The sequence below is a fragment of the Bison bison genome, unplaced genomic scaffold (assembly GCF_000754665.1).
Source record: "Bison bison bison isolate TAMUID 2011002044 unplaced genomic scaffold, Bison_UMD1.0 scf7180017864484, whole genome shotgun sequence".
Classification (NCBI taxonomy): Eukaryota; Metazoa; Chordata; class Mammalia; order Artiodactyla; family Bovidae; genus Bison; species Bison bison.
The window spans coordinates 5,177,768-5,189,006 of NW_011495044.1; the positions used below are offsets into that span (position 1 = coordinate 5,177,768).

The 11,239-nt window shown below is 48.4% G+C and overlaps 2 protein-coding genes across 2 annotated transcripts in view; both read right to left on the bottom strand.

Moving 5' to 3' along the window:
• BMP8A (bone morphogenetic protein 8a) overlaps positions 1–11,239 on the bottom strand; it is a 59,137-nt gene that overhangs the window by 26,693 nt on the left and 21,205 nt on the right. The window lies entirely within an intron of this gene.
• LOC105004964 (succinyl-CoA:3-ketoacid coenzyme A transferase 2, mitochondrial-like) overlaps positions 10,015–11,239 on the bottom strand; it is a 3,166-nt gene continuing 1,941 nt past the window's right edge. The window contains exon 2 of the mRNA XM_010862789.1: positions 10,015–11,235. Within this exon, the coding sequence (XP_010861091.1) occupies positions 10,096–11,235 (1,140 nt within the window). The 3' untranslated portion in view covers positions 10,015–10,095. The remainder of the gene's footprint in view (positions 11,236–11,239) is intronic.

The window sequence follows — 11,239 nt, forward strand, 5'->3', positions numbered from 1 at the left end:
GTGGGTTGTTTCCTCACCAGGAGAACTAGGAACTCAACCCTTTTCCTTCTTCCTACTGTTGAACAGCCCTCTCACTGCTCTGCTACTGGAAACTTCTGCCTGTCCTGGCTGCTGCTGGAAGACTCCTGACACCCAGGGCGGTCAGGTCCTCATCTCCAGAAGCCCCGGAAGGGGGCTTCCACCCAGTGATGCCCATCCCATGCCCGCCTGGTGACGGTCCCCTGTCACCCTGTGGCTGTCCCTTTGGGTACACTATCTCCACTTTAGGATCTGGGCCTCTCGCCAGGGTGAGGCTCCAGGGAGGCCTCTCCGAAAGGCCTTCCTGGACCAGCTGGAGCTTCGTGTTCTTACCCACGAGCTCCTGTCTGGTGTGTGGAGCCCTAGGGCCACACTGAGAAAGCGTGAGCTCCATAGCAGGCTTGTGTTGAAACACACACACACACATTTTTTTCTCCCTAGCTTGTGAGACTGTGGATTCAGGATGAAGTACCTCTCTGCCCCTCTTGGGTTTCAAGGGAGTATGAGCAAGAGGCCGGTTTAGGCTATGGGACAGAGCGGAAGGGTCTAGTGTCTGATCTGGACAACATAGGAACACTATGATTTGCGATGGGAAAACCCACTGAAGTCCACTGGTCAGGTTTCTAGAACCCCTCCTACCTAAGTCACAGCCTTTGGCCACACACAGGCAGACTGTTTATTCAGAGGAGACTTCCCTGAGGAATGTTAGCACCCACAGTCTCTCCCTCTTCAGCTGACCCTCTGACCAGTTTACTAGCTGCCTAAACAGTCTTTTTCCCTTCTAGAGACATCCATTTAGCTACAAGAAGGAGAAATGTGGGAGGCAGAGGAGGTGAGGCTACAAGTAAAAGAGTGACAGAATGAAAGGCCCTAGAAAAAAAGTCAGAGGGCCAAAGGAAAACCATCTTTCATTCAGACAGCATTTCTCCTGATCACAAAAAATTCACATTTATGCAGATTTTCATGGTTCTAGTAAAACAGAGCCTTACTGTAGACTCTGGGTGTTGTTCTATAATAGGGGTAGGGCTCCTGCTGCTGCTAAGTCGCTTCAGTCGTGTCCGACTCTGTGTGACCCCAGAGACGGCAGCCCACCAGGCTCCTCCGTCCATGGGATTTTCCTGGCAAGAGTACTGGAGTGGGGTGCCAGGTAGGGCAGGCACAACCTAATCCGCCCTGCTCAGCCGTTGGTCGGCACTGCAATGGGCCCCACCCCCAAGCGAGTAACTCAAGGAGGTACCATTAGTGGTTCCACTAAGCCATTGGTCGGCACTGAAGTAGGCCCCGCCCACTCCCCTTCCTCTGTATAAAAGGAGCCCACGTTTGGCCTGGGACAAGATAGTTTTTTCTAAGGCCCTAGCTTGCCGTCTTCTTGGTCTGCTAGCTTTCTGATTAAAGTCGTTCTTCCTTGTCCCAACAACTTGTCTCCCAATTTATTGGCCTGACATTTGGTGAGCAGAACTAGCTTGGGCTCAGTAACAAATTTTGATGAGCCAGCCAGGAGGAGCCTTGATGCTTGTGGCTAGCTGGCCCCACGTAGGGTATTTTCCGGTAAGGCCTTAGGAGCTGCTGGGACCACTTGTCCTGAGGGTCTAACCTTCAAAATTCCCTGAAGTGGCCCTGGTTGCCCCAGGGCATGGCAGTTGGAGCAAGGAACTGACATTCGGGAGCCAACAGGTTCCCTATACCATATACAGCCGTGAAGGTTTTCTCTTCTCAGTTAAGGCTTTTTCCTTTAAGGGAAAAGCCAATTTGTTCATTTGACTGGGATATCTTGTTGGAGAGGGAAATTTTTGGACTCTTCCTGTTGTGAACCAGTTCACTGGGTTTTGTTTGGCATTTGTTCAGGATGGAATCTCTTTGTGCTTTTGATATTCGAATTTCTTGTGTTTGTGTGTGTTTTGTTGTTCTTTTTTTAAATGTATTTCTTTTAAAAATTTATTATTTACTAATATATTTTTATTTCTAGCTGCACTGGGTCTTTGCTGCTGCACGTGGGCTTTCTCTAGTTGTGGCGAGTGGGGGTTACTCTTTGTTGTGGAACATGACCTTCTCATTGCAATGGCTTCTCTTGTTGCAGAGCACAGGCTCTAGGTGCACAGGACCCTAGGTGCAATGTCCCCTGCATTGCCAGGCTGATTCTTAGCTATTGGACCACCAAGGATGTCCGTGTTTTGTTATTCTTGAACTTATAAATATGGGAATTATTTGTCCCATCATCTTAGGAACATCTGTCCCTAAGGAAAGCTCTTTGGAGTGTATCTTAAATAAATGGGTAAAAATATAGCTGTGGGCCTATGACTAAGAAAGAGATGATATTCTTCTGGAATAGTGTGTGGCCCTGGGACTTCCTTGATGGTCCAGTGGTTGGGAATCTGCCTGCTAATGCAGAGTACACAGGTTTAATCCCTGTCCAGGAAGATCCCACATGCTTTGCAGCAAAACTCATGAGCCTGCACCACAACTACTGAAGCCGGTGTGCCCTAGAGCCTGTGCTTGCAACAAAGAATAGCCCCTGCTGGCCACAACTAGAGAAAGCCCATGTGCAGCAATGAAGACCCAGTGCAGCCAAAAAATTTAAAAAAATTAAATTAAAAAAAAAATAGTATGTGGCCCCAGTATACATTAGGATCAGGAGAGCAATGACCCTTGAACGGCTCACCTAATTATTATACAGTCTTGCATTACAATTGTTTTGTGTTTTGAGATCCTGATGTAGAAGCATTTATGCTCCTGTATCAGGAGGAGAAGGCAGAGGCTGCTGCATCATGGTAACAGCAACTAAAGGGAAAACCTGTTCTACAAGAGGGAGGGAAGAAAGCAAAAGTGAGGACATGTTATTTCAAAACCTGAAACTCCTCTCTGGCCAACCTAGCTCTCCCACTGGCTGAGCAGACAGCAGTTGTTTTAGCCACCCCACACCCACCATGCTACCAACGTGTTTACTGCCTCCTGTTTCCCTTACTTATGGGGATCAGTTAGAGGTTCTATGTTAACCCCCAGCTTCTCCGATAGCTCAGTTGGTAAAGAATCCACCTTCAATGCAGGAGACCCCGGTTGAATTCCTGGGTTGGGATGATCCCCTGGAGAAGGGAAAGTCTACCCACTCCAGTATTCTGGCCTGGAGAATTCCATGGACTGTATAGTCCATGAGGTCGCAAAGAGCTGGACACAACTGAGCGTCTTTCACTTCACTTCATGTTAACTCCCAGGCACAGGGACCTGGTTTGGTGTCACCATTTAAGACCCAATAGGGCACCCAGTTTGGACCGGGAGCCACTTCTGGAACAGGGCAATTTTCTTTGTGCTGATATCCTGTAGGAGGTTTTAATGCAGATGGCCAGCCGGCTTGGTTTCTATGGATGCACAAGCCATTCTCAACTCCAGATCTGTTTAATTGGAAAACCCAATAACCCTACATACTGAGAGGACCCCTTCCATATGACTGAACTTTTCACTGCTAGCTTTGCACTCACTATTCCTCCTGGGCAGGCACTCATACTCGTATGAATATGATGCTTGCTGGGGATGAAAGAAGGACAATCTTTGACAAGGTTAGAGAGGAAGCAAACCAGCTTCATCTAGCAGATCCAGATGGAATTCCAGAAGCAAACCTGGCAGTCCTTATTGCCGAGACCAACTGGGATCCTAATAATGGAGACATGCTGCTCCTAAAGCATTATAGGAAGTGTGGGTCTTTGAAAGATCAGGCAAAAGACTTAAACAAAATTCAAGAGATACACCAAAAACTCAGTGAGGATCCATCAGAGTCTCTAGAAAGAATTTATCAAGCTTATAGGCACAATACTGGTGCAGATCCCGAGGCCCCTGAAAATATGAGAATGGTAAATATGACCTTCATTGGGCAAAGCGCCCAGATATAAGAAGAAAATTACAAAAATCAGATGGTGCCTTTGGAATGAGCCCTTCTCAATTGATAGATGTTGCTTTTAAGATGTTCAACAACAGGGAACAAGGTCAGAGTAAGAGGATGCAAGACAGAACATAACTTTTCTGGCCACAGCGTTGGATTCCTGGAAAGCAAGTACCCAGGAGAGAAGTGAGCCCACACGGGGAGGAAACAATGTGTTTACTGTAAGAAGGAAGGGCACAGAAGGAGTGTCCTGGGCTGAAGAATAAAAGAGTAAAACAACAAAAGAAAGACAGGAGCCTCCCATCTGGTAGAAAGACAGGAACACTCTGATGATGAATGAAGAGGCCTGGGGGCTCCTTTAGACTTGAGGTGCCCAATTCCACTTTCCCCGCAGGGTCCCAGGTAACTGACAGTGAGGGACAAGTTGACTGACTTTCTGATTCGTAGACACCAAGGTGACACAGAAAACATCTCAGTCCATCCTGGTCTCAAGAGTTTCTGGAAAAGTACAAAATTATTCTTTCTTACAGACCTCTAGAATGCCAGTTAGGTGACCTCATCTTGAAACACAGTTTCTTATATATGCCAGCATGTCCAATCTTTTGGGTTGAGATCTCGTTTGTAAATTAAATGCTCAAGTAACTTTTTTTTGTCAAAGTAGCTTGACATCAGGGTCCCACCAGAGCATGCTGTAAGCTACAGATGGCACTCATAGACACCCCAGAAAAGGTGACAGAGATCTTCCCCACCGCTTCTGCCCTTGAGGTCTAAAAAAAGGTAAGGCTGGAAGTATGGGCTGATGGCACCCCGGAAGGCCAAAAATGCATGGCTAATATAAGTCCCATTAAAAAGGGACACTGGGACACCTAATCTAAAACAATACCCTCTGAGGCAAGGGACCCCAAAGGGAGTTCAGCTAATTCTTGAAAAAACTCTTAAAACAGGACTGACTAAACATTGAAGGTCCCCGAATAACACCCCATCCTCCCAATCAAAAAGCCAAACTTGGACTTTCCGGGTGGTGCAGTGGATAAGAATCCGCCTGCCAATGCACGGGACACAGGTTCAATTCCTGGTCCTGGAAGATTCCACATGCCGAGGAGCACCTAAGCCTGTGAGCCATGACTACTGAGACAGTGCGGAAACTACTGAGGCCCGTGAGCCTAGAGCCTGTGCTTTGCAATGAGAAGTCACAGCAGTGAGAAGCCCTCGCAGCGCAACAAAAGAGTAGCTCCTGCCAGCTGCAACTAGAGAAAAAAGTGCAGTAAGGAAGACCCAGAGCAGCCAAAAATAAAGATAAATAAAAAATTTTTTAAATGCCAAACTGAACAGAGTATCACTTTGTCGAAGACTCAAGGGCTATTAATGAAATAGTTCAAGGTTTGCACTCTGTGGTACCTAATCCATTGTTGTTTATTTGCTAAGTCATGTCCAGCTCCTTTGCAACCCATGGACTGCAGACCACCAGGCCCCTTTGTGCATGAGATTTCCTAGGCAAGAAGACTGGAGTGGGTTGCCATTTCCTTCTCCAGGGGATCTTCCTGACCCGGGGATCGAACCCATATCTCTTGTATTGGTAGGTGGATTCTTTACCACTGATCAACCTGGGAAGCCCAACCTAATCCACACACTCTGGTTAGAACTCTTCTGGGAGAAAATAACTTGTTCTCAGTTTTGGACTTGAAAGATGCCTTTTTTTCTGCATTCCTATTGCAGAAGAATCACAGCAGCTGTTTGCTTTTGAATGGCAGGACCCAGAAACACAGAGTCCGATAGTATTGTTGGACAGTCCTGCCTCAAGGACTTAAGAATTCCTCCACCTTGTTCAGAGATAACGTTAGCTAGGGACCTGAGAAACTTGATATTGGATGAAAAACTCTTATTCCAATATATGGGCAATATGCTTTTAGCAAGATTCACACATGATAAATGTCTACAAGATACCATAAGAACCCTGAATTATTTGGCTGATTGTGGATATAAGGTCTCCCAGAAAAAGGCCCAAGTACGTAAGCAATAAGTCACATACCTGAGTTTTGTCCTTTCCCATGGACAGTGAGGGCTTTCGCCTGCAGGTAATCACAGGCTTGGGAACACCCACGATTCACAGACAACTCAGGGGGTTTCTGGGAATGGCAGTATTCTGTTGGATTTGGATCCTGAACTACGGGCTCATAGTAAAGCCCCTCTATGAAGCTTTAAAGGGACATGATTTTGAGCCCCTTACTTGGAGTATGGAGTGCAAAAATACATAAATGGGGCTTAACCCACAAAGGACCATCCAGTGAGTCACTCAAAATTGCATGATTTGTGTGAAAAATAACCCCAAGACTGCTGTCAGACCTCCCCAGATAGGGACTCAACACAGAGGAGCCCGCCCCACTGAGGTCTGGCAAACAGACTTCACTCAAATGCTTTGAGTCACAGGAAATTTCAGATGCCGGCTAGTATTTGTGTACACTTTTTCAGGGTGAGTGGAGGCATATCCCACCAGGAAAGAAAAAGCCTCTGAAATGCTTAAGGTTCTCCTTAAGGAAAGTAAAAGTGTAAGCTGCTCAGTTGTGTCCAGCTCTTTGCAACCCCAAGGACTGTAGCCTGCCAGGCTCCTCTGTCCATGGAATTCTCCAGGCCAGAATCCTGGAGTGGATAGCTGTTCCCTTCTCCAGGGGAATCTTCCCAACCCAGGGATCAAACCCAAATTGCAGGTGGATTCTTTACCATCTGAGCCACAAGGGAAGCCCTCCTTAAGGAAATAGCCTCCCAGTTCAGACTGCTTCACTCCCTTCAAAGTGATGACAGGCCTGTTTTGTCTCTAGCAAAACCCAACGAGTGTCTAAGGCACTGCAAATTACTTGGAAGCTACATTCATCCTGGAGAACACAATCAGCAGAAAAAAAAAAACAACAACAACAAGAAAATGAACCATACATTAAAGAGGAGCATTGCTAAAATATGTGAAGAGACTAATTTAATTTGGGATACAGCCTTGCCAGTTGCCCTGCTACTAGTCAGAGTGGCTCCTAGAAGTAGGCTTAATTAAGCCCCTCTGAAATATTGTATCATTGTGGTCATTCCAGATGTCTGCCCGGGCAGGAGAGTCTATAAGTGCTCTGAAAGATTTAGCAGTTGCCAATTACGTGAAAACTCTGGGCACTATACTAATCTCTGTTCATGAGTTTGCTTCCAGCAGGTCTGACTATCCAATTGAGGTAGGCTCGCATCCTTTTGCATCTGGAGACCAAGAGAGTTTTCTCTCATTAAAACCCAGAGAGAATAAGGGCCTGAGCATCAGCTGATTGCAAGTGGGCAGGCCCACACGTGGTCCTTACCATGCACTCATCTGTCAGTTTAGCTGGAGTAAAGCCATGGATTCATCACACTTGGGTTAAGATAGCCCATTGTCATCAGAAAATGACCCAGCTCTTGGGATTTCCCTTGTGGTCCTATGGCTAAGACTCTATGCTCCCATTTCAGGGGGCCTGGGTTCCATCCCTGGTCAGGGTACTGGGTCCTATGTGCCGTCAAATAAATATTTTAAAAAGGGAGAAAATGACCCAACTCCTGAGAGACCTAGAGAGCAACGGGTTTGTGAACCCTTAGAAGATTTAAGGTTACTCTTTGAAAAGGGTAAATACTGAGACTAAATTTTCATGGTAGGTACTTCCCTGGTGGTCCAATGGTTAAGAATCTGCCTTCCAATATAGAGGATGCGGGGTCAATCCCTGGGAACCTGGATCTCACATGCTGTGGGGCAAATAAGCCTGGCATGCCACAACTACTGAGCCCATGCACCACAACTAGAGAGAAACCTGTGAACCTGTGTGCCACAACGGAAGATTCTGCAGGCCACGACAAAGATCCTACGTGCCGCAACTAAGACCTGATGCAGCCCCAAATAAATACATCTTTTAACTTTCATAGAAGGATTTCATTATGTTCAAATAGTTGTAGATAAAGAATTGTAGTGCTTACTAAAATTGTAACGAATATTCTCAAGATAAAGAATTGTAGTGCTTACTAAAATTTTAAGGAATATTCTCAACCCAAAGCTGATCAATTCCATTTCAGAATCATCTCCTCATCGCCCCTATTCAACAGGAAGTAGTCAGAAAGATCCTTGCCCCTTTTACCACAAGACTGTGAAATGGACATTGGCAGTGGGGAACAGGGGCGCCACAGGCACAACCTATAGCAGACTTGCTCAGCCATTGGTCGGCACTACAGTGTCCCTCTCCCAAGACCCTCCCCTAAATGAATTGCTGTCAACAAGCAACTGTTAGTGGTCCCAGTAAGCCATTGGTTGGCACTGCAGTAGTCCCCTCCCCCTCCTCTGCATAAAAGGGGCCCAAATTGGGACTGGGACAAGATGGTTTTTTTGAGACGGTAGTCTGCCATCTTCTCGGCCTGCTAGCTTTCTTATTAAAGTCATTCTTCCTTGCCCCTAAAAGTTGTCTCCGGATTGGTTGATTCGTTAAGGGGGGGAGCAGAGAGAACTTATGCTCCGTAACAGTTTCTCCTCCATTACTTTCCCCTACATTTCAGGACCCACTCATGACAGCAGAAACTTCAATGAAACCCTTACTGTGGGATCATCTCAAACTGCAAAGAATTTAAGGTAAATATTGTAATAGAGCAGTGAGGGCAGCCCCTAATCTGCAGCCATTACTGCTTCTCATTACTCAGCATCCTGTTACCAAGCAACGGGTCCTGCTCAGCCATTGGTCGGTGCCTCGGTGGGCCTCCCCCATAAGCAACCAACTGTCAATGAGTGACCATTACTGGCCTTGCTCAGTCATTGGTCGGTGCTATAATAGGTCCCGCCTGCTGCTGCTGCTGCTGCTGCTGCTGCTGCGAAATCGCTTCAGCCTTGTCCGACTCTGTGCGACCCCGTAGACGGCAGCCCACTAGGCTCCTCCGTCCCTGGGGTTCTCCAGGCAAGAATATTGGAGTGGGTTGCCATTTCCTTCTCCAACGCATGCATGCATGCTTAGTTGCTTCAGTCCTGTCCGACTCTATGCAACCCTATGGACAGCAGCCCACCAGGCTCCTCTGTCCACAGGATTCTCTAGGCAAGAATACTGGAGTGGGTTGCCATTTCCTTCTCCAATGGGCCCTGCCTACAAGCCACTAATTGTCAAGAAAGGAAAGTTAGTGAGGGGATTCAGAAAACAGTGGAGTGATGGTCATGAGGTGGAGAGTGAGGTAACAGGTAGATCCTGGCTTTCTCCCGGAAGCCCTCCAGCTCACCCAGGCTTGGGCCAGCAGGTGAGCCGGCGTGCCCAGGGAACAGACTGAGGGCTGTATCCTGCAGGGCTCCAGAGCCCTCACCAAGGCCATCAACTAGCCTTGGCCCAGGCCTTGAGGCAGCAGTGAACCTCTCCCCAATCCTTGTCTCTGTGGCCAGATAGCAGTGGCAGTCTGCCTGGGTCGCAGTTTGTGGGACCTGATCTCCCCCCTCTTTGGGTGGCCTGAGGAGCTTGAGAGCTGGTTGGATTGGGTGCCTGGCTCCTTCAGTGATGATAGCTGGGCAGAGTCTGGGAACCTGGCCCTCAGGGCGCTGCCAACTGAGATCTGCCTCCTCTTAGCCAGGACTGAGACCTTGGAGGGTGAAAGTTGTGCCTTGGGACCTTTCCCTTTCTTGTCAGGGCAGAGAATAACATTCATTTGGTAGAGACTTACAGGAACATCCTTACCTGACAATGACCTGACTTTAAGAGCAAAGGATCTGTCACCAAGAAGTTTGTAACAACTAATCAGGACCCTCCCTCACCTTGCCTATAAAAGGGCTTTGCTGAAAGTTTTCAGGGTTCTTAGGGCATGAGCCATGCATCTCCTTGCATGGCCCTGTAATAAACCTTTCTTTGTTCCAAACTCCAATGTTTTAGTATTGTTTGGCCTCACTGTGCATCAGGCACAAGGAGTTGCATTTTCAGTAACAATATCACAGACAGTGAGGAGGGTGAGGGAAACAGCTTTCTCAGAACTCACAGGACATACAAGGCAGTGTCTCTGTTTTCCTTTAATTTTTAATCAAAGGCACGTCTCTCCTGAGAGAACCTAGGCTATCCAGGGGCAGCCAGCCTGGGATGGCAGGACAAAGCTGGCCAGATGCTGGTATGCTGGTATGTGACTGTGGCTTCCTTGGAATGCAGTCCTGGGAGGTGACGGCAGAAGCGCACGCTCGGGGACCGAGGTTCACTCTTGGGCTACATTTTGACCTGCTGCATGGGTCTGAGGCTCGGGGAGACGGCAAAGGGGCTCCCCGTGCTCTTTTTGATGTCCTCCACTGTTAGGCCGTCCCAGAGCTCCATCAGGGTCAGCCCTGTCTTCTTGTGCACGTCAAACACGGCCTTCTCGGTGATGATTCGGTCCACGCACCGCTTCCCAGTCAGTGGCATGGTGCACTTCTCCACGATCTTGGGTTCGTTGGCCTTGTTGCAGTGCTCCATGGTGACTACCACTCGCGTCTTGGAACTGGACACCAGATCCATCGCACCCCCCATGCCTGTCACCTTCTTGCCGGGTATCATCCAGTTAGCCAGGTCACCGTATTTGGAAACCTGCATGGCTCCCAGCAAGGTCAGGTTGATGTGCCCCCCTCGAATCATGGCAAATGATTCATCGCTAGAGAAAAAAGAGCCCCCGGGAAGAAGGGTGACTGTCTGCTTGCCCGCGTTGATGAGGTCCGCGGCCACCTCCTCTTTTAATGGAAAGGGACCCAAGCCCAAGATCCCGTTCTCACTGTGAAGGTGCACGGTGATGTTGGGGCTGATGTAGTTGGGGGCCAGGAGAGGGATGCCGATGCCCAGATTGGCGTACATGCCATCCTCAAATTCAAGAGCTGCCCGCTTGATGATCCGTGTCCTTATGTTATCTGAAGACGTGCAAATTTCATCATCCTCTTTCCGGACGGTTAAACGCTCAATTCTTTTCTCATATTTTTCCCCCTGTATTATGCGATCTACATAAATGTTAGGAACATGGATGTCTTCTGGGGCAATGGACCCCACGTCCACAATTTCTTCAACCTCCACCACGGAGGTTCTGGCGGCTTTGCACATGGGCACGTTGAAGTTCCTGGCGCTGGCCCTGAAGATGACATTTCCTGCCCAGTCGGCCTTCCACCCTTTCACCAAAGCAAAATCAGCGGTGATGGCATGTTCCAGCAGGTAGTGCTGCCCATGGAACTCCCTCACCTCCCTGGGCTGGCTGAGGATGGCGATGTGGCCGTCTGGTAAGTACCTGATGGGTGCGCCTCCCTCCTGGACCAAGGTCCCGTAGGCCGTGGGGGTGTAGAAGGCGGGCACACCGGCGCCCCCTGCGCGGATGCGCTCGGCCAGGGTGCCCTGG